The sequence below is a fragment of the Pteropus alecto genome, unplaced genomic scaffold, assembly GCF_000325575.1.
Source record: "Pteropus alecto unplaced genomic scaffold, ASM32557v1 scaffold281, whole genome shotgun sequence".
In the NCBI taxonomy this organism is placed as follows: domain Eukaryota; kingdom Metazoa; phylum Chordata; class Mammalia; order Chiroptera; family Pteropodidae; genus Pteropus; species Pteropus alecto.
Window position 1 is genome coordinate 614,197 of NW_006431909.1, and position 21,641 is coordinate 635,837.

Here is a 21,641-nt window from a genome sequence, read left to right on the forward strand (position 1 = left end):
GTAGGCATCTTCCTTCTAATACCTACCAGGTCTATATTTAATATACAGGACCAGCATTTACATGTATATATATGAAGAGCCACTGTGAATTCACAGGTCCTTTGAGAGAATTAGAAATAGGTGCTCCCGCCCTAGGCCATCTGCCAGAAAATTATGTGCTATGCTGACATTGGATCATGGCACATTACTGACATCTGTTGGGAAGTTGTGGTAAAAATGCAAATCTACAATGTCCAAGAGGTGACTGGTATCACTTGGAATTTTGCAGTGCACAACCTGAACATCATATGGGGCAACTACAAATTATTAGACAGCAGGTTAGCAAAACGGCCAAGAGTATGCATGCTGGAGCCAGGTTTCCTGGGTTGAATTCCTGGCTCCGACCTTACCTGGATAGTGACTTTGGGAATGTGATGTAACTTCTTGCTTCTATTTCCTTATCTATAAATGAAAATAGTCATTGTACCTATTTCATGGATAGAAGTAATGATGAAGTGTGCCAATACATATAAAGCCCTCAGAGCAGTGCCTGGTACAGGGTGAGTGCCATATGAGTGTTTGTTACCATACTTACCGTACTGTTTTAAAATTTATTCAACAAATATTTGCAAAATGTCAGGCACAGTTTTAATGACTCCACAAATATAACCCTTTTAATCTTCATAACAATCCTCTTGGGACAGGTAACAGCATATGTAGAGGAATAACTGTAACATGTCACAAAATGGGACATATGAGGGTATAAATTCCAAGGGGCGCTTGCATACACCACGTAACTTTCTCGGGGAGGGGATACATAACTGGAATTCCCACATCCCAGTGGGATTCCTATCACCTCCTCAAGAAGGGATGAAGACTTGGGAATGGGAAAAGTAGTTCAAGATTCCCAGGCCCTCATTGGACTTGTAGGTTGTGGGTGAATGCTGTGTGTGTGTGTGTGTCAGGGGAAACTTGTCAGAGACCAATCTCCTGAGTCCACCCTGTGACCCAGCAGATAGAGGCCCAGGAGTAGTGGCCCATTCAGCACCACGGAAAGCTCCAGGGTGGGCCTGAAGAGCCCATCCTGGGTTTGTGGGCCCCGCCCAGTTGTAAAGATCCCTTCTACTGTTTAAAATGGTGAAGGAGGCCTAGGCAGGGATGCACACTAGCGAATAGAGCTAGATTACTCACTTATTCCCCCACAGAGATGCAGGATGGCCTGTTGGGAAGAGGACTTTATTGGGATGTTATTGGGGGGACATATGGGAAGGTGAATTCTAGGGAACAACAGACACTGGGACCAAGCTGGTGGTCACCTTAAGGAACAATAAATTAACTTACAAAATAAATTAAGGTGAGGAGGTCCCAAGCAGGGAGGCAACTGGGAATACCTGGGGATTTACTAGGGATGGGATTGGGCATTGGAAAGGGGAAATAAGAATTTCCAGCCCCCTTATGAGGGTGTGAAATGAACTTTTTCAAGACCTCTTCCCTAGGCTGGGAGTTGGGGTTCTGGGGCTCCAGGAAGAGGGAAGATCTGGGTTCAGTTAAAGGGGTGAAGGAGGCTGGTTCAGGGTCGTTCCTCCAGGAAGCGGTAAGTTGGGTTCTCATAGCCATGACGCTGCAGTTCACGAAGCTGCTGCTCCTCCAGGGTCAACATGGGGTCCACCTGCAATAGGGACGGGGAGGGGTAGTGGGGCATGGGGACCTGACCACTGATCTTACCGCTCCTCCATGCCCAAGCTCTGGAACCCCTCCCTATCCCACATCTTTATGTCTCTCACCTCCACCACTCCATGGCTGATAGCCCCATAGGGCTTCTTCCTGCGCAAGAGCAGCATGGAGAGGACGATCAGGGAGCCCCCACCTGCTCCCATGATCAGCAGACCGGACACGGCCTCTCGGGACACACCTGTCCCAGCTGGTGCCTGCAGGGAGAGGAGATGGGGCAGGAGTCATCTTTGAGGCTCACCAGGGCCCAGTATTGCTTTGGGGGTCACAGCCTAGCCACTGACCTCTGACCGCTCCCCCTAGGACCCCAAAATATTCCTCCTCTTACCAGCTCATCTCTCTGAATCTCCGATGAGTGGAAAGGAAAACCCCTTGGAACAGACACATTTACCTGGGGGAGCAGGAGGTGTCAGGGACCCAGGAGTCTGGGCCCCAGTCTCCTCCTCCCCTAGGGCTGAAGAGGGCATCCCCCAGCCCTCTTCTTCCCTAGGACCCTGAAATCCATGTCCTCAGTCCCCTCTTACCTTAGGCCAAGGAATCCAAACCCCTAGCACCCTCCCCTCCTCCTTCAGACCTTAGGGTCCAGGTCCCTTCCCCAGGCCTCCCTCAAGAGCCCACAGGGCTGACTAACTTACCTTCCGCTCATACTGTTCCAGGGGGGACAGCTTCTCTTTCCCAGGTGCAGCATCTTGTTCTGTGGACCCTACCCCCCAAGTCCTAGCTCATTCCTGAGAGTCCAGAGTGATGCTGCCCCCTCTGAGGAGGGCGTCAGAGGGGTACCAGTCTCCATCCCAGGAGGTCTGGGGCTCCCAATCCATGAACCCTTTTCCATTCTGGGCTCAGGGACTCAAAAGGATTTGGGGGCTGGGGTCTACTCGGTTAGATACTCACCTTTTGGAAGGCCCATGGGGGTATCTGCTGGCAGCCAGAGGAGGCAAGGCAGGGAGAACAGTGAAGAGAAGAGGGCTTCATTGATGAAACAGTGGAGAAACACCATCCCAGAGGCCAAGGCAGGATCAAAGATCCTACAGAGGCCTCCACAACCTTAGACATTCCTCCCTATCCTCTCCCACTCACTGTGGTAGCTGAGACACCTCCAGACTTTGGGGGATTAGAAATGAGATTCGGGGCCTGTCACCCAAAGTCTGGGTTTATCTATATTTGGGTTAACTCACCATCTTTGGAATCCAGAGGCTGCAGCCCACCCTTGCCCTCACTGTTGCCCCCGGGGTTAGGGACTTCCAATTCACTGGGATTCAGGTGTTCAGAGTGGAAGAATTCCTCTGAAGGGAATATGCAGAAAGGTGGTTGAGGTCTTGAGCATAGGGACTACACACACACACATGCTGGATGAATGGATGGCACCCTAACAGTAAAGTGATTGGGGGTAGCCATAAGTGTGATCTGGGAAAGTGGGAAGCTGGTTGGAGGCACCCCCGGCAGGAAGGATGGAGATCGAAGTTTCAAGAGAATGGCCTCCTAAGGAGCAGGAGAATTAGGGTTAGGTGTGGGATATCCAATAGGATATCACAATAGATCTGAGGGCTGTGGTAGGTTTTAGGCCCCTCCCCTTGAATCTGAACTGGGTTTGTGACTTGCTTTAACCAAGAGACTGTGGGCCCAAGCCTTAAGAAGACCTGGCAGCTTCCACTTCCATGTTAGGGGAACCCGAACCACTATGTAGGAAGTCTAGCCACTAGGGTGGAGAGATGACATGGAGAGGCTCCTTGGAGAAGAGAGGCTTTGAGCCTATATGGAGAGGTAGAGAGGCCCATTTGTGCCGAAGTCCCAGCCCCTACCTGATCTGCTAGCTGAATGTAGCTGCATGCTTGTCTACTGGCAATACCAGCAGAAGCAGCACCCAAAAGAATCCAGATCAGATGGAAGAATCATGAGCAAAGAAGATAGTTGATTCAAGCCAGTAAGTTTAGGTGTTTGTTACATAGAAATAGATAACTAAAGATTGGGGGTCAGGATCTGCCCTTACAGACCTGGAATGGGAAGTAGGGGTTATATGCACTCACGGATCTGGGGCTGCAGCTCCTGAGCCAGGCGGGGGTTCTGGTCAAGCAGCCCCAGGCTCTGATTCATCCTCTCCTCAATTACTTGAAGGTGGGTCTGCACCTGTGGGGGAGTGAGTACGAAGGATGAACTGGGCAATGTAGGTTAGAGCTGGGGAAACTGAGGCAGGGTGAAGGAGGGTGAAGGAGGAAGGGCAATAGGCTCCAAGGAAAAGTAGCACATACAATAGTCAGAAAGCAGGAACAAGGGCCAAGAACTGGGCCACAGGACGGAGGAAATTGAAGGAGAAGCAGAATACAAAGAAAAGAAAACGATGTACAGAAGACAGAAAGTGTGAGGCTTAGGAAAGGAAGTAAGGTAGAAGGGAAAGCAAAAGTGGGATACAGAAGACATGTTAAGTATAAGATATGAGGAATATAGTATGGAAGATAGGAAGTGGAGGCAAGTGGGTAGGAAGGGCAGAAAGTAGGGTCTGAGAATAGAAAGCGAGGTTTGAGGGGGTTACAGAAAAGGAAGTAGGATTAGAGGGTTATATAGAAATGATGTGGTTCAAGGGCAAGACTTGGAGCTCAAGAGCATAGAATGGAGTATTCGTGGATGGGGAGAGAACATCCAGAAACAGAAATTAGGATCTGAAGGCACAGAACAGGGGTTCTGTGGGATTAGGGAGAAAACAAGTGGGATTAAGGAGAAAAGAGAACTGAGGAGGGTGTTTCTGGAAAACTAAATAGAAATCCAAGGGACAAGAAGGGTGTCAAAGACACTGTCAGGGACAGTGTTCCAGGGTCAGGAAGTAGGGATCCAAGGGACTGGAAAAGGTCCCAAGACATAAAATGAGGATTGCAGGGATAGGAAAGAGGTCCAAGGGACAGAAAGAGGGTATAAGGGACAAGAGGAGAGTCTGAGGGATGGGGTCTAGGGGACGGGTCTAAGGGATGGCAGGGTTTTGGGAAGCTGGAAAAATCTGAGCACCTGGAAGCGCATCTGCTGGGCCTTCTCAGGATCCACAGCAGCCACGTGCTGGTAGTGTCGCAGCGTGTGCCTTTGCTCCTTCTGCTCTGCACGCAGGTAGCGCCTCAGGGCCAGCAGGACGCGCTCTGGCTGTGGAAGGGATGAAGGCTGCCCAGGTCCGTCCTGCCCTTTTCAACCTCTGCCCTTTGCCCCCACAGCTTTCACACCTGAGGTGGATCCCCCTGCAGTGCTGCCAGGAAACCTTCCAAGGCAGCTCGGCGCTGGTCGTTGATAAGGGCAATGACTCGGGTGGCGTGGGTCTCCACCAGGCGCTGTCGCTCACCAGACACTTGTTCCTCCAGGGTCTGCAGAATAGACTGGAAGTGCTGGTGAGGGGGTGGGCACAAGATTAGGAGACGTGAAGATGGGCAAAAGCCTGAGTCAATGGCATTCTGGAAAGGCAGGGCTATAGGACCAAGCAGGATGGGTGCAGTGGGTCTAGGTCTGAACAGAGTCAACCTGGGAGTAGGTCACAGGAGACTGACTGAAAGGGGTGGGGCTACAGGGCCTGGTAGAGTGGGGTCAGGACTAGGCCTACTGGGAGCCAAGCTGGGGGTATAAACTGTACTGGGTAGAAACAATCTAGGAACAGAGCTGGCCTGTGTTAACGTGAAAGGGAGCAAGTATTATAGGAGAGGTAGGTCTCTAGGCCTGGGCAGGGCCAACTGGAGACAGGCTGTGCCTAAATGAGGATGGTGTGGGCGGAACAAGAGTCAGAGAATAGGGCTAACCTGAGGGGTCTACAGCAGGTAGGGCTGAGAGAGGTGGAATGGAGAATCATAAGGCTGGGCCTACTAAGGAGGAACTGAGTAAAAGTGAGATTAGTGGGCAGGACCAAAGTCAGGGAGTGGGGCCCAACTGGGACAGGAATGCTTCTAAGAGAGGCTCAGAAGGACCTGGCTATATCTGCAGGGGGCCCAGCTAGGGAGAAGACTCTAGACCCAACCCACAGAGGTAAGGATCAAGTTAAGACAGGGCAAAACATAGCCAATCTGAGGAGGAGAGAAATGTCAGGTCTGACATAGGCCAAGAGGGACAGAGTCAAATGTAGGGGAAGGGCCAGGAGAAGCTGATATATGTAGGAAGGTGTAGAACTGAATGAGGCCAGGACAAGACCTAAGCCAGGCTGAAACTGGATGTGCCCCAGATAGTGGATGAGATGAGTGAGTAGGATCCACAGGAGGTTGTCGTACCTCATTCAGGGCCTGTCTGTCCGCTTTAGGCAGGTTCTTGGACTGGTTGTCCGCCATGGCCCATTCACGCATCACCTGGGAGCAGGGAGAACTTTAGGATCCTAGAATCCACCCCGCTCCAACCAATGAGTCCCCCAATCCTTCTTCAAGACTTTGGAGGCTCCAAATCCCTTAAATCCTACTGGCTCTTGGATTCCCAAGAGAGAATTCAAGGAAGAGTATCGTGCATCAGTTTCCTTAGAATCTGGTGGCATTTCAATGGGATTCTATGGGTCAGAAATCCCTAGTTATCTTAGGGGCAGTGTTGAGGGCTGGGGGTTGATGGGAACCTGGGGAGACTTTGAAGGTAGTTCCAACTTGTCCCTGAGGAATTTACTGGTATTTAGGAAGCTCTGTGTTGTGGGGGATCCTGAGGACCCCAGTATCATCACCTCATTAATCTGGCGCATCCTTCGCTCCTCCAAGTCCATCTTGGCCCGCAGGAACCCCTCGTGCTCACTGATTTCTCCAGGCATGCCAAAGTATACATCCACACCATCTGTGGGCCTTGGGGTAGGAGTTGCTGCAAGGCCAGGAATCAGGGGGCCAGCTTGAAGCCCATCTCCAGGTCACCTTTCCTACCTGGAGAACTACATTTCCTAGAGTGCGCTGGAGACCACTAAGTTCACTGGTGTCCACTTTAGCCATAGCTGCTGCCTACTATCATAAAAAGTGTAATTCTAGACTGGACTTGTTCTTGCAAAGCTTAGGAACCCATTGCAGCATCTTCCAAGCTTTCCCAAAATAATCCCTAAGATCTACCAAATGGCTCCTTCACTTCCAAGTACCCCCAAACACCCTCACCCTTTGCATTCTTCACAGGCCAGCCCGTCCATCTCTACATTATCGAAAGCTACTCTCGTCCCTTCCATTTCCCCCAATCAGACCTCTGTCCTACAGGTCCCTCCCAAAGATGCTCCTATACCAAGGCTCCCTCAAAGTGTCTTCCCTCCAGGGTTAAGGAGACTAGGGATTCACAAATGGCCTCACCTTTGCTGACCCCTGCAGGGGGATGAGGGCTTGAAGGTGGGACTCTTTCCTCCTCTTCTTCCTCTTCAGCCTGTGGAGGCTCCACAAAGTAATCGTCTACTGGTTGTAGGAAGGGTTCCTCTTCTTCCTTGTCCTCACCCCCTTCTACTTTGCCTCCCAGGGGCCAGGACCGGGTGGAGGGGTCACTGAATGTGCAGAAGACCCGAGACGATGAGAACCTGGACCCAGGACCCCAGGCTTCCATCTCCTGCCTTGGGATGGGCATGGAAGATTCCCTCCCATCAGGAGCCTTGGGATGGGCATGGAAGATTCCCTCCCACTCACCCAACTGCTGTCCCAGATGGGTCGGGGGTCACTGGAGGGGGGCAGCACACATACTCCACACCTCGGAACCGATCCGTGCCACAGGGCAAAAGCATGCCCGAGCCATGCAGGATGAGGCCCTGGGAGCTGCAGGCCTGTGGGAAGAGTGGGCCCAGATGCCAGGACTGTGGGGTAGGAGCGGGTAAAGGGGGAGCCTGAATGCCTGAGTCTTGGGGGCTGATGGGAATGTGAGCCAGGATTCCTGATTCTGTCCTGGTGGGGAGAGGGGGATGAGGCCCAGACTCTTGGATTCTGGAGGAGGATGTTAGGGGACTGGACTCCTGGGTTCTGGGGGGTGAGGATGGATGGGCCAGGGTTCTGACCTCCTGTGCTTCCTGATGCCTCCGGGTCGAACTCTCACACTGGTCCATGTGCTCCTGGTGCAAGAACCGGCAGCCTTCAGGCACCAGCAGTGCTTCGCTCACGAATTCACCCGCTAAGGAATAGGGGGAGGGGCACCAGAGTGAGACCCTCCCACAGCCACTAGCCCCATCCTCCATATTTTTTACCCTCAGAGGCTGCTCTGCCCCATTCAGGACCTAGGCATCCAAGTCCCTAATGTGAGCCTTGAGGCTAGGGCCCAGAATCTCGCGCCTCGGAGAGTCCCCACCGCCCTTCCCCTCTCCCAGCCTGTGACTCACGCAGGCAGCGGAAAGGCACAACCTGGTGGTGGGGGTGGGTACAACGGCCACCCCGGGCACCCCCGCACCAGCTCTCCATAGGGATGGCCTGCGTCGCCTGTTCCACACGTGCAATCTGCAGTTCCGGGTACACCTATGGACACCGGGTGGGGGCGATCAACCCACTGCCCCGCCCCTACCAGCTGCACTTCTCTACGGGACACGCCCCTTTTCAAGGCTCCAATGGTCAAAGGGCCCTCTCCTTAGGCCCTGCTTGTACAAAGACCCGGTCTTAGATATCTAAGTCCCACATAACCATTGGCTACGTCCCCTAGTAACTTTTCTTAAAAGCCCCGCAATCCTTAGGCCCCTCCCCTTTGCCTGTCCAGTTTCTTTACAAAGGTCCCTCCATATGCCCATAAGCTCAATTCCTCTAAACCCATGTGCTCCTAGTCACTTTGGCCCCCTTCCCCAATCAAGTTTATCTCTCCATAGATTCCACCAACCCTTAAGCCTCGCTTATTTCCCTGTTTGGATTCTCAGTAGGTGTCCCTTCTTTTTGTATTAGGCCGGCCTTTTCATAGCCACGCCTCCTAGCTTTCCACTCTCTTTGGGTTCCACCGCTTTTCCTACCTTTCTGGCCCAAAGGTCTTTTTGCCTTGGTCCGCCTCTCCTTTGGCCACACTCACCAATACTTCTACTTTTTAAGGCGCCCACCACTTGCTAAACTCCTTCACTTCACCGGATGGATACCTTTCTTAGGTAGTCTTTGCACGGTTCTCTGCTTTCCCAACCTAGTTCCTCAAAAACAGGTCCTGCTCTATCCTAACTTTGCCTCTGTTAGCCACCTCCCATAGCTTCCTAAGCCTTCTTAGAGCCCTCATCTCCTTGGCCTTTTGCACATCTAGCTTTCCCAGGGGCGACTCGGCCTCATCTTGAACCGGCTTTCCCGCTGACTACGCCCATCTCTAGGTTCCGCCCACCTGTCTGCAGTACTCTAACACGCGTTGCGGGTCCCGGAGACAGCCTTGCGAGCGCTGTCGGTCTGGTTCCCAGCGGCCGGTGCGCAGGTCCCGATGAAGGGTTAGGCGCCCGCATAGTCCAGCCACCTGAGCCGACCCTGGGGCCTGGGTGTAGAGGTGGAGAGGTCAGTGAGGGCCCGGGAGACGTTGGCATGCTGGTCCCTCGGTCCTTTGCTCCCTGGGACTCATGTTTAGACCCCCATAACCAGCCCCCTTCACCAAGCACCGCGCACCCGCCCTCGTAGAGGTACGGTTCCCTGGGAAACAGCACCCACAGGGCGGGGGCGCCCCAGCTCTTCTGTTGCTATGGCGACCCAGGTCCCCCAGGACTCTCTCGGCTTTGTTGCGGCGGAGACAGGCTCCGCCCCTACCCCGGCGCAGCCGCACTGGAGCCCGAAGGGGTTAAACCTGAATTGCGGGGGAGGCGGTCAGAACCCAGGCGTTCTGGCCCCTCCTCCCTCCATACTGAGCTCAGGCTCCCATTCTTGGGTGCAAGGACGGCAGACAAGGCCTGGCGTCAGGGCCCTGCAAGCCAGGACACGAAGTCCTTAGGGCTGGAAAGCAATATTCTAGGTCGGGGGGCGGTGGCTGGAGGCCTTGACTTCTGGGTCCTGAGTGGCTGAGGGGCTCCTCATATGGGTCCAGAGGATGCAAAAGGCCCGGATTCTTGGATCAAGTGCCTTACTGCCTGGTGTGTCCCATGTTCAGGTGGGAAGGGGCTAGGGCTGAGTCGCTTAGGTCTAGAGGGTCTGAGGGGACTAGACTTCTGGGACCCGGGGCTCTGGAAAAGCCAGGTTCTAAGCTGGGGGTTGAGGGGCCTGGGACAACTGATGATGGGGAGCTGGGGCCTGGATTCCTGGGTTCATGAATGCCTAGTGCCATTAGGGGAGCCTGGGGGGCCGGTCACCTGGCTGGAAAGGCTGCACTTTCTGCCCTGGACATGTCCGCGCTGGGGTTCAGAGGCCGGGTCCCTTCCCTTCCCCCATTCCCCAGGACCCGGCCGGGCCTCACCTCGGCCGCACCGGGGCTCCCACCGGCCAGGTTCCCGACGGCGAGCTGCGCGCGCAGAAGCAGCAGCAATAGCAGCAGCAAACGGGGGGCGGGGGCAGGCCCCGGCAGCGGCCCAGACCGCGCGTGGCGGGGCTGGCGTGCCCCATGTCTGGGCCCTCGCGCCCTCAAGTCCCTTGCACTCCCGCCCTGCTCTGCCCGGCCCCAGCGGTGACAAGAGCTCCCAGCGCCACCGCCGCCGCCGCCTCCTCCCGCCGCCCCCGGGCTGCGCCGGCGCCGCCAGCCCCGCCCCGTACCAGCCCCGCCTATCTGGTCAGGACAATAGCGTGGCAGCTCAGCGCAGAGTGGAGCAGCTCGGGAAACCCGGGTGGGGGCCTACGTCAAGCCCCCGCCCCCTTGAGATTCCAGGTGTCCAACCCCACGCAAGGGCCTACCTAGCCAGGAGTCTGGGTCATAGGCTCCGCGGTCGTGGATTTTGTGTCCTCCCTCAGGACCCTAACCCCCAGCTTTCTCCTTCCTCGGACCACTCAATAACCAGCTTCCTTCTCTTCTAGGGATCACCGCATTAGAAACGCTCCCCACCCCTTTTGAGGTCTCAGGAATACAGACATTCAAATATTTCCCGATCAAGAGCACAGCATTGAAAGGATTAAGAAGTACAAATTAGTAGTTAACAAAACAATCGTGGGGGATGTGGAGTACAGCATAAGGAATATAGTCAATGATATTGTAATGGCTGTGTATAATGCCAGGTGTATAATACCAGAGTAATGGGGCGGGGGGAATCACGTCGTAAATTATATAAATGTCTAGCCATTGTGCTGGATACCTGAAACTAATATAAAATAAAATATAATTTTTTTTTTTTTTAAAAAAAGAGAGAACACAGCATTTGAGACCCAGTCCTCTTCTCCCTCAGATCCAAGATTCTGGCCCCAGGCACCTTCTCTCTCAGGACCAGAGACCAAGCCCTCAGGCTTTCTGCTGTTTCTCAAGAGTCTCAGGTGTCTGGACTTTTAGTTCCTACCTCAAAGATCCATGACACAAAGCCCCCAGACCCCTTTTTAAAGGATGACCTGAGTCAGGTACCCAGCACCTCAGGACAAGGGGCTGGACTCCTATCATTGCTTTGAGGATCAGGGCATTCCTATTTTTTCACCCCTAATCTCCCCTTTCCTGCCTCTTCTTTCCTGCCTCCCCTTCAGGGCTCACTGCTTTGTGTTCTTAAATAACAATGTAGAATTCTGTTTTCCTCAAGACGACTGGGGCAGACCTGTCATGTGTGTGTATCTGTGCATGTATGTTTATGCAGATGTATATTAAAAGAGCCTGGAGTACTAAATGGGTAGCAAGGGGCTTGGGGGTGGCTCTCAGTCTTGCTCTTACAGCCACTTTATAACCTAGCTTAGAAGAAGGGCCTTTGGGCAGGCTTGATGGATCCCTTCCTTAATGGAGGTTAATAACGCCAAGACAATCCCAAAGACACAGTCACTTCTTTGACCTTTTTTTAAAAAAATTAAACATAAATATTCTTATCCCCAGATCCCACCCCCACCCATCCAGTAACAGATCTCGCCCTATCCTCACTCCTTGGGCCCAATTCTTCCAGGGCCTTGAATAAGGAAGGTGGAAGGAATCAAGAAGGAATCATCTTGGCTTCCCAAGGATTGAATTGCCATCTTGGCTGCACTTCTATTAGCCAAGCGAAGCGCCCCTCAGGGAGAGCCAGGACAAGGCTTGGTTCGGCCTCTATCTTAATCTGCCATATGTCACCTTTCTTCTCAATGCAGTTGGTCATCTTGAAATATCTTCTTTCAGTGTCTGGAAACAATTTCCATCCCTGCCTCTAACTCTCATCACCCCCTGTCCCTATTCCTCTACAAAGGGCCCACTGAGCATCTTGCAACTCTTTTACACAGGAGAATCGGTGGGCATAGTGGCCGTCTTGCTCCCACTTGGGGCAGCTCCTTTGGCTGAGCAAACTATACACCAATGACCCAGGCAATAGTAATGAGCTATCTCTCCCTTCAATGTTCAGTTTTGAAGGAGTAAGTTGCCAATTTGTTCTGGTTCCTCACAAATCTGGACAATCCATTATGGCAAGTTGAAGACCCCAGCATTCTTCAGTAGGAGAGATGTCACACATGAGTCTGGAGACGCGCATGGCTGGGTATGGGGAAGGCAGCATGTGGGAAAGGGGGAGTCCCAGGGGCCGGATCTGGGGGTCCAAAGGATGTGGGTTTGATGTAGCTGGTAAAAGCTCGAGGATGGGGTGTGGTGAGATAACCTGCCTGGGCTCTATACAGTCTGCAGGGAGGGGGCATGCCCAGGTGTGGGTTGAAGTCATAGAAGGGAGTGGTACCCAGAGGTTCAAGGCGGGTAGGTGGTGGCAGGAAGAGGCCTCCTCCAGGGGCTTCACCAAGGCTCAGGCTCACACTGACTCCTCGGACTTTGTAGTAACCATTGGTTGGGTCCTGAGGAGACAAATGGAACTTGTGAGTGTGAGGATATGGGAGGGCGAGGGCCACTGATGGACAGACACACTGAAATAGAGCCAGACCTAGTGAGAAACAAAAAGACAGAAACAGGAGCAGGCAGAGACAGAGAAACAGATGTATAGACTGGTAGCAAGACAAAGTAAGACAGAAAGACAATGACAAGACAAAGGAACAGAAGGAGAGCGGCAGAAAAAGGCAGAGACAGAGGGATATAGGCCTGCTGAGAGGTGGTGGTTTGGAAGGAGATGCAGTGGGAACAAGAGAGACTGAGACCAAGACATTTATTCATCTGTCTGCCTCGCAGCCCCAAAGCTTTGATGCTGTGTCAAGCTCTGTGCTGCTACTGGAGAGATCTATCACTAGGATAGATCTGGACCTGTCCTCATGGAGATCTCAGGCCAAAGGGGAAATTGACAGATCCCCAGACAGAGCCCAGAGGGGTCAGGACTGTAAAGGGGGAAGTATAAGTGGAGTGGCTAGGACTGTGATGGTAGGAACACAAGGAAGAGTGATGAGGCTTGATGGGGAAGCACAGACAGGATTATCAGAGCTGTGATGCGGAAGCCCAGGCGGAGTGACTAGGGCTGTGATGGGCAAACCTTCAGCATAGTGATCTGGCTGTGATGGGAAAGCCCAGATCAGGGTGATCCTGGCTGTGACAGGCAAAACAGAATGATCAGAGCTGTGAGGAGGGAAGCATGGGCTTTCTAGAACAAGAACTATCTGAGCTGAGACCAGAGGAAGTGGAGGAAAGAATTAGGAATGGGAAAGAAGGTGGGAGTGTTTCAGGCCAAGAGAATAGCAAAATAGCATGTGCTAGTTACAGAGGAGAAAGAGAAGGGCTCTAGACTCGGGACTGAGGTCAGTGGCACTGTCCAAAGATTGAACCCTGAAAAGAGGGGCAGGACTGGGGAGATGTCAGGCCAGTGTGGGACCTAGTAGGTGGAAGGGGCCAGAGAGAGGCATCCAGGAGGCCTGAAACATGTCTGTGATGGAGAAAGCACACGCAGAGTGAACCCTGATCTGGGGCTCAAGACGGAGGACAAGGCTGGGACAGATATGTGGGCAGAGTCAGCAGATATGCAAATTGAGCTGTGAAGGTAGATGAGAAAGACCAGGAGACAAGAGAAAGAACAGAGGGGCTAGGTCCCAGCTCTGCAGGAAACAGAATGAAGAAGGAGACAGAAGCAGCGAGAGAGTTGGACACACAGAGAAAGAAGTTCCAGCCCTCTCAACACTCACCTTGGTCTCCAGAGGCCCCGCCTCATCCAGAACTAGGTCACTGTGGTCTGTGTGCACAATGGGACCCTAGGGTAGGGTGCTGAAGTGAGAGGGAGCAGTCGGAGGATCCTCCCGCCCCCGTGCCAAACCCAAAGGACCCTCAACTGGACAGCAGAGGCCAGACGGGAGAGAGCTGGGGTCGGGACTCAGGAAAACGAAGGGCCCTGGGGACACATTGGGTCTAGGGAATAACATGATCAGAGGTATATTTGGATTTGGGTCTGGGGTCAGTGTTGGTACTAGGACCCAATCTGAGTTTAGGAGCCTGGTTGGGACTGGGTTTCTATTTGGTTCTATAGGCACAGTCAGGTCTGAGAACTCTGGCTTCCTACCCGTTCCTTGCTGCTGCCTGTCTCCTCTTCCTCCGGGCCCCGCAAACTGGGGCCATGGCTGCTGCCTGGGATTCGCACCAGGTTCTTTTGCTTGGGGAAAGAGGCTGAGGCCAGGGACAGTGGGGTTGGGGTGGTGGGGAGGCAAAGGTAAGTAATGGGGTAGGGTCACAGTTTGTAGAGATCAATGAATAGGAAGAGAGAGGAATGGGGGAATGGGGTTAGGAGGCTAGGAACCAATTAGAGCCCTGGCCTGGGAAGGCAAGGAATGTGACCCCGAGGAAATGGAATTAGGGCTTGAAGGAAGAACCAGGGCTGAAGATGAGCCAAGCTCCACAAGGGGCTAGAGAAGTAGCACTGGAGCCAGGCTTGTCAGGGGGCAAGGTGAATGTGTGAGGGGGTGGGAGTGGGAGCGGGGGTGCTGGGGCGAGGCTTAGGTACTGACACTTGCTGTGGCGCCAGCAGCAAAGGACCACCCCAGTGATGACCATAAGGAGAGTCATGGCTGCGGAGGCCACTCCAGCCACAATCTGCACAGTGGGTAGCAAGTCTGCAGGGAGAAGAAGGTACATTCTGAGAAGGGTAAGTCGATGACTGAGGAGGAACTAGGGAAGAGGGACTCAGGGCTTAGGCTGGAGTCTCTGGGTTCAAAAGGTAGCCAAGTTTGGGATACCCAAGGTTTATAGTCCCCTAGCTTGGGGACCCTGGACTTCAGGGATCATGAAATTGAGGTTCCACAAGTTTAAACTCCCTCGCTTTCGGAAGTCTTAGAATTTGAAGGGTTTTAACTTTGGAGGTTCCCTTATTTGGGGCACCTGAGTGTGAGGAGTGTCTCGGTTTAGGATTCTGTATTTGAGGGAAGTTATCGTCTTGGGGTCTCAGGATTCAAGGGGTTCATAGTTTTGAGGCTCTCAAGTTCCCTCTGTTTAGGGATTGTGGCGTTTTGGGGGTCTGGGATCCTCAGATTGGGGGTCGTCAGGCCCAGGGTCTCACCTCTACGGCCCAGGTTGACCAGGGTGCCTCCCTCACCCAACCGGTTCCGGGCACTGCAGTTGAAGCCCCGACTAAAGTCGGACTCCTGGGTTCCCGAAATGTGTAGCACAGAGATCAAACCTGGACCCTGTCCCCCTCGGCCTTCCGGGGCTGGGAACGTCTCCACCAGGAACCGACCCTGCGACCCCTTCGCCAGGAAGCCTTCATCCCAAGACCAGACCTGGGGACACAAAAGAGGGAGGTCAGAGAAGACAGGGGAGGAGGGAGGCAAGGTGTCGGAAAAATCAGAGGTAGTTACGGAGTTTGGGGGCGCCGGCTGAGAGGTCAGGGATCACGGCTGGATGGGTCTCGAGTGTGTGGTCATTTCCTTACCACGGCTTCGGGCGCCGGGGAGGCGAAGACTAGACACTGGAGGCGGGCGGGGCCACTCAGGAAGGCGGGCGCGGAGTGCAGGGCGGTCACTACTGGGGGAGCTGGTTTTGGAGATTTTGAGCCAATCAGAGGAGGGGTCTCGCCCTCCCCATCCCACTCCAGCATATTTCAATAAGGCGGGGCCAGGCACTCCCCACTAACCCCGACCAACAAGGCCACGCCCCTCAACGAACTCCAAACCTCTCCGAGGCTCTCCTTCACTAGGTCCAGCTTGTACCCCGCCTTAAAAAGCTTCCCCTCTTAAAGCCACTCCCACTCGCGTTAGACTGCGCTCCTGTCCATCCTAGTCCCAGGACCTGCCCAGTCCTCTAGGAAGCACCGCTTTCTCACCGTTCACAGTCAACCTAGCCTCTGCAGCGCCGCCCCCCAGGCCCGAGAGCCCTGGCTCAGCTCTGCACACGTAGTCGCCTGAATCCTCGAGCCCCACGGACGGAAGACGCAGCGTGGGCCCGGAGCCCAGCACCTGGGATATGAAGGAGTTTCAGGGGCAGGACCTTGGGAAGAAGCTCAGTCCACTGCTTGCCACCACCACTAGCCCCTTATCCGGACTTACCTTCGCGCCCCCGCGGCGGGTCCAGGTTACCCGTGGGAGCGGATTCCCGCGCCAGGCACAGGTGAAGGAAGCGTCTTCCCCCGTGTCTACAGACAGCGGCTCTGGCTTTGCTTGCAGAATTGGTCCGACTGGAGGAGAGGAAGGATCACGTGATTGAAGAGGGCGACAACTTCTGACCCAGGAGCAGCCACTCAAAAACAGCACCCTCAAGGGCCCAAGTATAGGTCCCCAGTCCACAACACAGCTCACAAGCCCTGGCCCAGCCCTCGCCTCGCCTCTGTTTCACTTTGGCACTGACCCAACACAGCCAAACTCTGCCTACATCTTATGTCCACCCCACCTTCTTCCACAGCGGGTGGCAGCAACGCCCCACTCTAGCTCCCGGTTCATTTCTGCTGGTCTCACTTTGGCCACACCCACAGCCCCGCCTCAGCTCACATTGCACGTCCAGCGCGGTGCTGCGGTTGGCGCTACCCACAGCGTTGCTGACCTCGCAGGACACTGGTGCAGTCAGGAATGAGGCGTCTGCCACGACCTCCAACATTGGCCCTCGGGCCCCGAGCACTGGGGATCCTCCCTTTGCCCACCTGCGGTAGTGGTGGGGCTGTTAGTATTGTCCCTACTCCCATCCTAACCCAGCCCTCCCCAAGCCTGTGCTACTAGTTGGGTAGAGGTGATCTACGTCCTCACCGATAGCCGGTGACAGGAGGCTGGGCCATGGCCTGGCATAGGAAAGAGACCTTCTCTCCCTCCTGCACAGTCTGTGGTTCTGCAGACAGAGTCACCACTGGGGGGTCTGTGGAGGTGTGCCAATAATCAGCGGTGAGCAAGGACCTGGGACATTTCCATTGATGACCTAGGAGTTCAACTTCCAGTCCCTCCACCCCAGGAGTGTGGGTCCCCAGTCTCCTCTTCCCTTTAAGCTAGGAGTCCAGGCAGGCCTCCAGTTCCCAATTCTCCCAGGAACTCCAGGTCCACAGCACCTTCCTTCCTTATACCCTGGAGCCTAGGTCCCAGCCCTCCTTTTTACCCAAGGACCTCAGGCTGAGGGCCCAGTGTCCAACTGCACTTACACTGCAGGCTCAGTGTGATAGCTGTGTCTTTCCCCGCAGGAAGGGCTTGGCTCCGGGCCCGGCAGACCAAGGTAGCTCCATCATCATGGCTGGAAGGGGTCAAGGTTAAGATGCTCTCCACTGACACAGTGGTCCCGTCCTTCAGCAGAGTCTGGAGGTTATGAATAATAGTAATGATTTCATCTACCCCTTATATAGTGCTTATTATGTGTCAGACCCTCTTCTAGGCACTTTAAGTATTACTTTATTTAATCCTCACAATTACCCTATGAGGTGCATACTACTATTATCCTCATAGTACAGAAAAGGAAACTGAGGGACAGAGAGGTTAAGTTACTTACCTAAGATTAACCAACAAGCGAGTGACTGAGCTAGGTAGTCCGGCCCTAGAGCCCTTACCCTTAATCACACATCGAGGGTTCCAACATTTGAAACCCTGCCCTACCATGTCCTTTTCTCCTCTGGATGAGCCTGTAGTCTGAGTGAACCACCCATTTCCCTGAATGGGCAAGGGCTGGCACAGGGACTTGTGTCTGACCTGGTAGAAGGTGGCCCCATCCAGCCGGACCCCATCCCGGAACCACAGCAGCTCAGGGATGGGGCGGGCATCCCCATGGCTCCGACAGGTCAGATTTGCAGGAACCCCAGCAACCAGAGACACAGAGGGGCTGCCCAGCACCTGGGGCGCTTCTGGGGGCACTGTAGGGTAGATTTGGAATCAGAGCTGGATCCTGGGCACAGAGTCCCTGATCTTCCCAGCTCTAACTGACCACTCCTCTGAGCTTCTTGGACGCTTATACTCCCAGCAAGGACTGACAGACCCCCTGGGTGTCTCTGGGGACAAGGGGGCTGGGTCCTCACCCAGCACATGCAATTGGGCTGGTCGAGAGCGGAGGCCTGCTTGTGTAGCCTGACATTCATACGATGCTTGATCCTCTAGCTCCACAGGCCTAATGTGGAGGTCGTGCTGGCCAATGACTGCATTCCCTGATATCCAGTACCTGGACCACCCTGAAATTCGGGAAGAGGCAGTCACATCACAGTTCTGAGTTTCTGGCCCCACCCCACACTAGAAAGACACTACCAAAAGTGTGTACTGGGCCAAAGAGACACTAAGCCTCTCCCAATCCAGAGTCAAGAGAGATTTTGAGGAGGGGAGAGCAGAATCTTTCCTCTTCTCAGGGGTCCCAGCTACCTCCCAGGAACCCCAGTGCCCTCTTTCTCACCCGCAAGCTTAGGGGACCCCCTTGGGGGTGATAAATTCAGAAAACATTAGCCATAAAAATTAGATCAGATGCTACCTCTAGGGAGCAGGGGCACCTCTAAGGAAGGCTTCTGGACCTGGGTGTCTGCTTTATAATTGTTTGGCAAATCTTCCATTTATGTTTTATGTGCTTTCCTGCATTTATGTAATATTTTACAATAAAAATAAAATCCCCAAACCCTATGGGTCACTTACAAGAATAAGCTAAAAATTCAGGACTTCCGAATGTTTACCTGGGCCCATTAACTTCCCAAACTTGAAAACAGAAATTTCAGTTACAGCCCAAGCCCAGCACCCCCACCCTGGAGCCAACCCATTCCTGAGTAGAAAGAACAGCCTCACCTGGCAGGTCCCTTTCACCCCCTAGAGCCAGCCCATCCTTAGTCCACTGAACCAACCCTGAGTATGCACCCAGGGCACAAGACAGCCGGGCCTCATCCCCTAGTAGTACCACCAGGTCAGCGGGCTGTTGCAGGAAGTGAGGAGACAGGCCTAGGAGAATGAGAGGAGGGAGCAGAACTGAGCTTAGGACATTCAAGAGCTCCCTCATTCAGGACTGGGGAGTCTAGTTCTCAACGCCCCCATTTCTCAGACCCAGAAGCCCAGGCTCCAAGACTTCTCCCTCAGACCCAGGAGTCTGAGCCCTCGGTCCCATTTACCCCAGTAAAGTGGCAACTGGCAAACAATTCCCCCTCCCCATATTTACCGCCGCCCCCTCCCCTCGCGGTACCTGCACGCGCTCTGAGGCAGAAGAAGACGAGGAGGACGGGGGCCAGCATCCTGAGTGTGTGTGTCCTAAGATCCAGCAGACTTGCTGTTGCAAACCTCCCACCACTCTAGCCTGGAGCTCCCTTCTTGCCCGACTCTTCACCCAAGGTTAGGGGCTCCCTTGTCTCTGGCCTGGAGTTTCTCAAGTCGGTTCAGTCGCAGGCTCCAACATTCTGAAACGCCAGTAAGTTCCGCGCGCAGCATCTCTTTGAGACCCGGGAGGGTTTGATCCCATTCGCCCCGCCCCTGCGCGCCCCGCCCCCTGGGGGGACCCGTTCTGTTCCCATTGATAAACTCCCGCAGCCGAGACGCCCTGGAATGGGGGCACTCCGGGTGGGGTTCTCCCCGAGAGTGGGCGTCCCAGCTCAGTTGGGATCTGGGAGCCTGAACACCTGGATCGAAGGAGGGGATCCGGCTAAGTTGGACACCAGCATCCTGTCGTGGCTGGGGGCGTACAGGGGTGTGGAGAAGGACGGGGAGGTAGTGGAAGAAACTTGCTCAGCCCAGGTGCTGGAGGGACCGCGCTTAGTGGAAACGGAGCTATAAATGGGGATCCCTGGGGCCTCGCTAGTTTCCGCGCCCTGGGGAGGCGGGGCTCGGGGCTCCCCTGAGCCTGCGGGTCAGAAAGAGGGCACTGGAGTTCCTGGGAGGCAGCTAGGACCCCTGAGAAGAGAGGAGATTCTGCTTTCCTCGCCTCAAAACCTCTCCTCAAAATATCCCTTTGCCTGCCTTGTTACCGCTGCAAACCATAGTACGTCCTAAGATCCAGGAATCCAGGCCCCCAGCCCCTCCTTTCCCAAGACCCTGCAGTCTGGGCTCAGCCCCTCACCCCATTGGGCTGTGGTTGCCTGGCGACGGCTGAGAGGCCGCGGGTGCCCGGGCAGGGGCAGGCTGGGAGGCTGGGAACCGCGCAGCTTGTCCTGATGGCTGCATGCCGCCCATCTGGGGCGTTCCCACGCTGCAGGTTCGGGGGCGCGCTGCGCAGCTGGTCGGGCAGGTGGGCGGGACCCCCAGCCAACTGAGGGGCGACCGTGGACCTGGGACCCTGGGTCTGACATTCTTGAGCCTGTAGGGACTGGGGGGTCCACACTCAGGTTTCCCCTTGTTTCTGAGTTCAGAGTCTTGTGTCCCTAAGTGGCAGGGGCTTGGACTTCAAAGATTCTAAGACTAGGGGCTCAGACCTCTGTTAACTGAAACACTCCGAGTTTCTGAGGATCTGGGGACTCCACTTGGTGCTCTGCCTACAGCAGAGGGCATTTGGAAGAGGATGACAGTGGTCAAAAAATCTGGACTTAAGTCTTAGAGTCAGTGGATTTAAGCACCAATCTCTCTTCCACCCCTGCACAGGCCCAGGAGGATTTGAAAATCAACAGACAGTGAACATCTGCCCTAAATCCTGTGTGTGTAGGGGGTGGGGAGAGATAGAGGCCTGAACGTGGAGAGAAGGGCCAGTGGGCCTGGACTTGAGTTTTAGAGGGGTGGGTGCTGGGGGTCCAAGCCTCTAGGTCTGGGAGCCTGAACTCCTGGCTTCTGTTTTGGGGATCCAGTGCCTGGATTTTGAAATAGGATGAGCTTGGGGCCAGCACTCTTGGGGCTTGGAGAAGAAGTCAGGTAGTAAGGCTGTTTTTCCAGACACCTGATTATCACTTCCCCTTCCTGGCTCTCTGGGGCCACAGGCATGGAAAGATGGAGAGCCTGGGGTCCCAGGAGCATCCACAGAAGGAAAACAGCCAAATGGAGGATGGAAGGTTTGTGCTAATTAAAGGTCTCAGCAACTGACAGCTCTACAGCCTGGCCCTGAAGGATACCATCTGGTGAGGGCCCCTATGACAGAACCTCCAGCTCCTCATCCAGCCCATTCCCCAGGAGGTGCCAGTTGGGACAGGGAATGTGGGAGGAGGGCAAGGAATCAGTGATGGGAAGGAAGAAAAAAGACTAGAGAGAACGTTAGGATGGAGCTGTGGAGGCCTGGATCAGATGCCTCATCTTGTTCCGTGAGGAGATCAGGCCTTGGGGTGTGGGGGGCAGGGAGGAAACAAGCAGTTCCAATTCCTGCGGGAGATAAGCAGGCAGAAGAAGCTTATCCTATGTGAGCATGTATGAGCACACTGGGTTGCGGGGGGCAGGTCAACCAGCATATGGTTATAAAATTCAAAGATGTGACAATCAGGAAGACTCAGAGATGGAGAAATAAATAAAAGAAAGGAGCGTAGTCAAAGGATGGCTGAGAGCAAATATTTATTGAGCTCCTGGTGTGTGTGAGAGAGTATGGTGGGAGAAGGAGATAGAGATGAGAACAGAGACAGAAAGACACAAAAACAAACATGTAGAAACGTGTGTGTGTGTGTGTGTGTGTGTGTGTGTGTGTGTGTGTGTGTGTGGAGAGAGAGAGAGAGAGAGGAGGAGGCGGAGGCAGAGGGGAAGAGGAAGATGAAGAGGAAGAGAAAGAAGAGCTGCCTACCAAAAAAAGAG

The 21,641-nt window shown here is 54.2% G+C and overlaps 2 protein-coding genes across 2 annotated transcripts; both read right to left on the bottom strand.

Annotated features, from left to right (window-relative positions):
- Positions 1-604: 604 nt before the first annotated feature.
- Positions 605-10,208, bottom strand: APLP1 (amyloid beta precursor like protein 1). Its single transcript, XM_006905958.3, is given in 18 exon segments — positions 605-1,648; positions 1,764-1,907; positions 2,039-2,101; positions 2,346-2,413; positions 2,602-2,625; positions 2,886-2,993; positions 3,735-3,834; positions 4,705-4,833; positions 4,911-5,069; positions 5,937-6,011; positions 6,368-6,498; positions 6,966-7,150; positions 7,290-7,423; positions 7,652-7,764; positions 7,970-8,102; positions 8,932-9,075; positions 9,982-10,088; positions 10,091-10,208. Coding segments are annotated over 18 exon segments (1,953 nt in total). The 5' UTR covers positions 10,128-10,208; the 3' UTR covers positions 605-1,549.
- Positions 10,209-11,542: 1,334 nt separating this feature from the next.
- KIRREL2 (kirre like nephrin family adhesion molecule 2) lies at positions 11,543-19,180 on the bottom strand. Its single transcript, XM_015598549.2, has 16 exons — positions 19,132-19,180; positions 18,744-18,893; positions 17,999-18,148; positions 17,676-17,836; positions 17,138-17,288; positions 16,755-16,860; positions 16,503-16,651; positions 16,065-16,192; positions 15,842-15,974; positions 15,452-15,552; positions 15,080-15,299; positions 14,534-14,636; positions 14,090-14,201; positions 13,719-13,784; positions 12,414-12,452; positions 11,543-12,144 (listed from the first exon to the last, which is right to left on the bottom strand). Exons 1-16 carry the CDS (start codon positions 19,178-19,180, stop codon positions 12,073-12,075), a joined length of 1,890 nt encoding a protein of 629 aa, XP_015454035.1. The 3' UTR covers positions 11,543-12,072.
- Between the last annotated feature and the right edge of the window lie 2,461 nt (positions 19,181-21,641).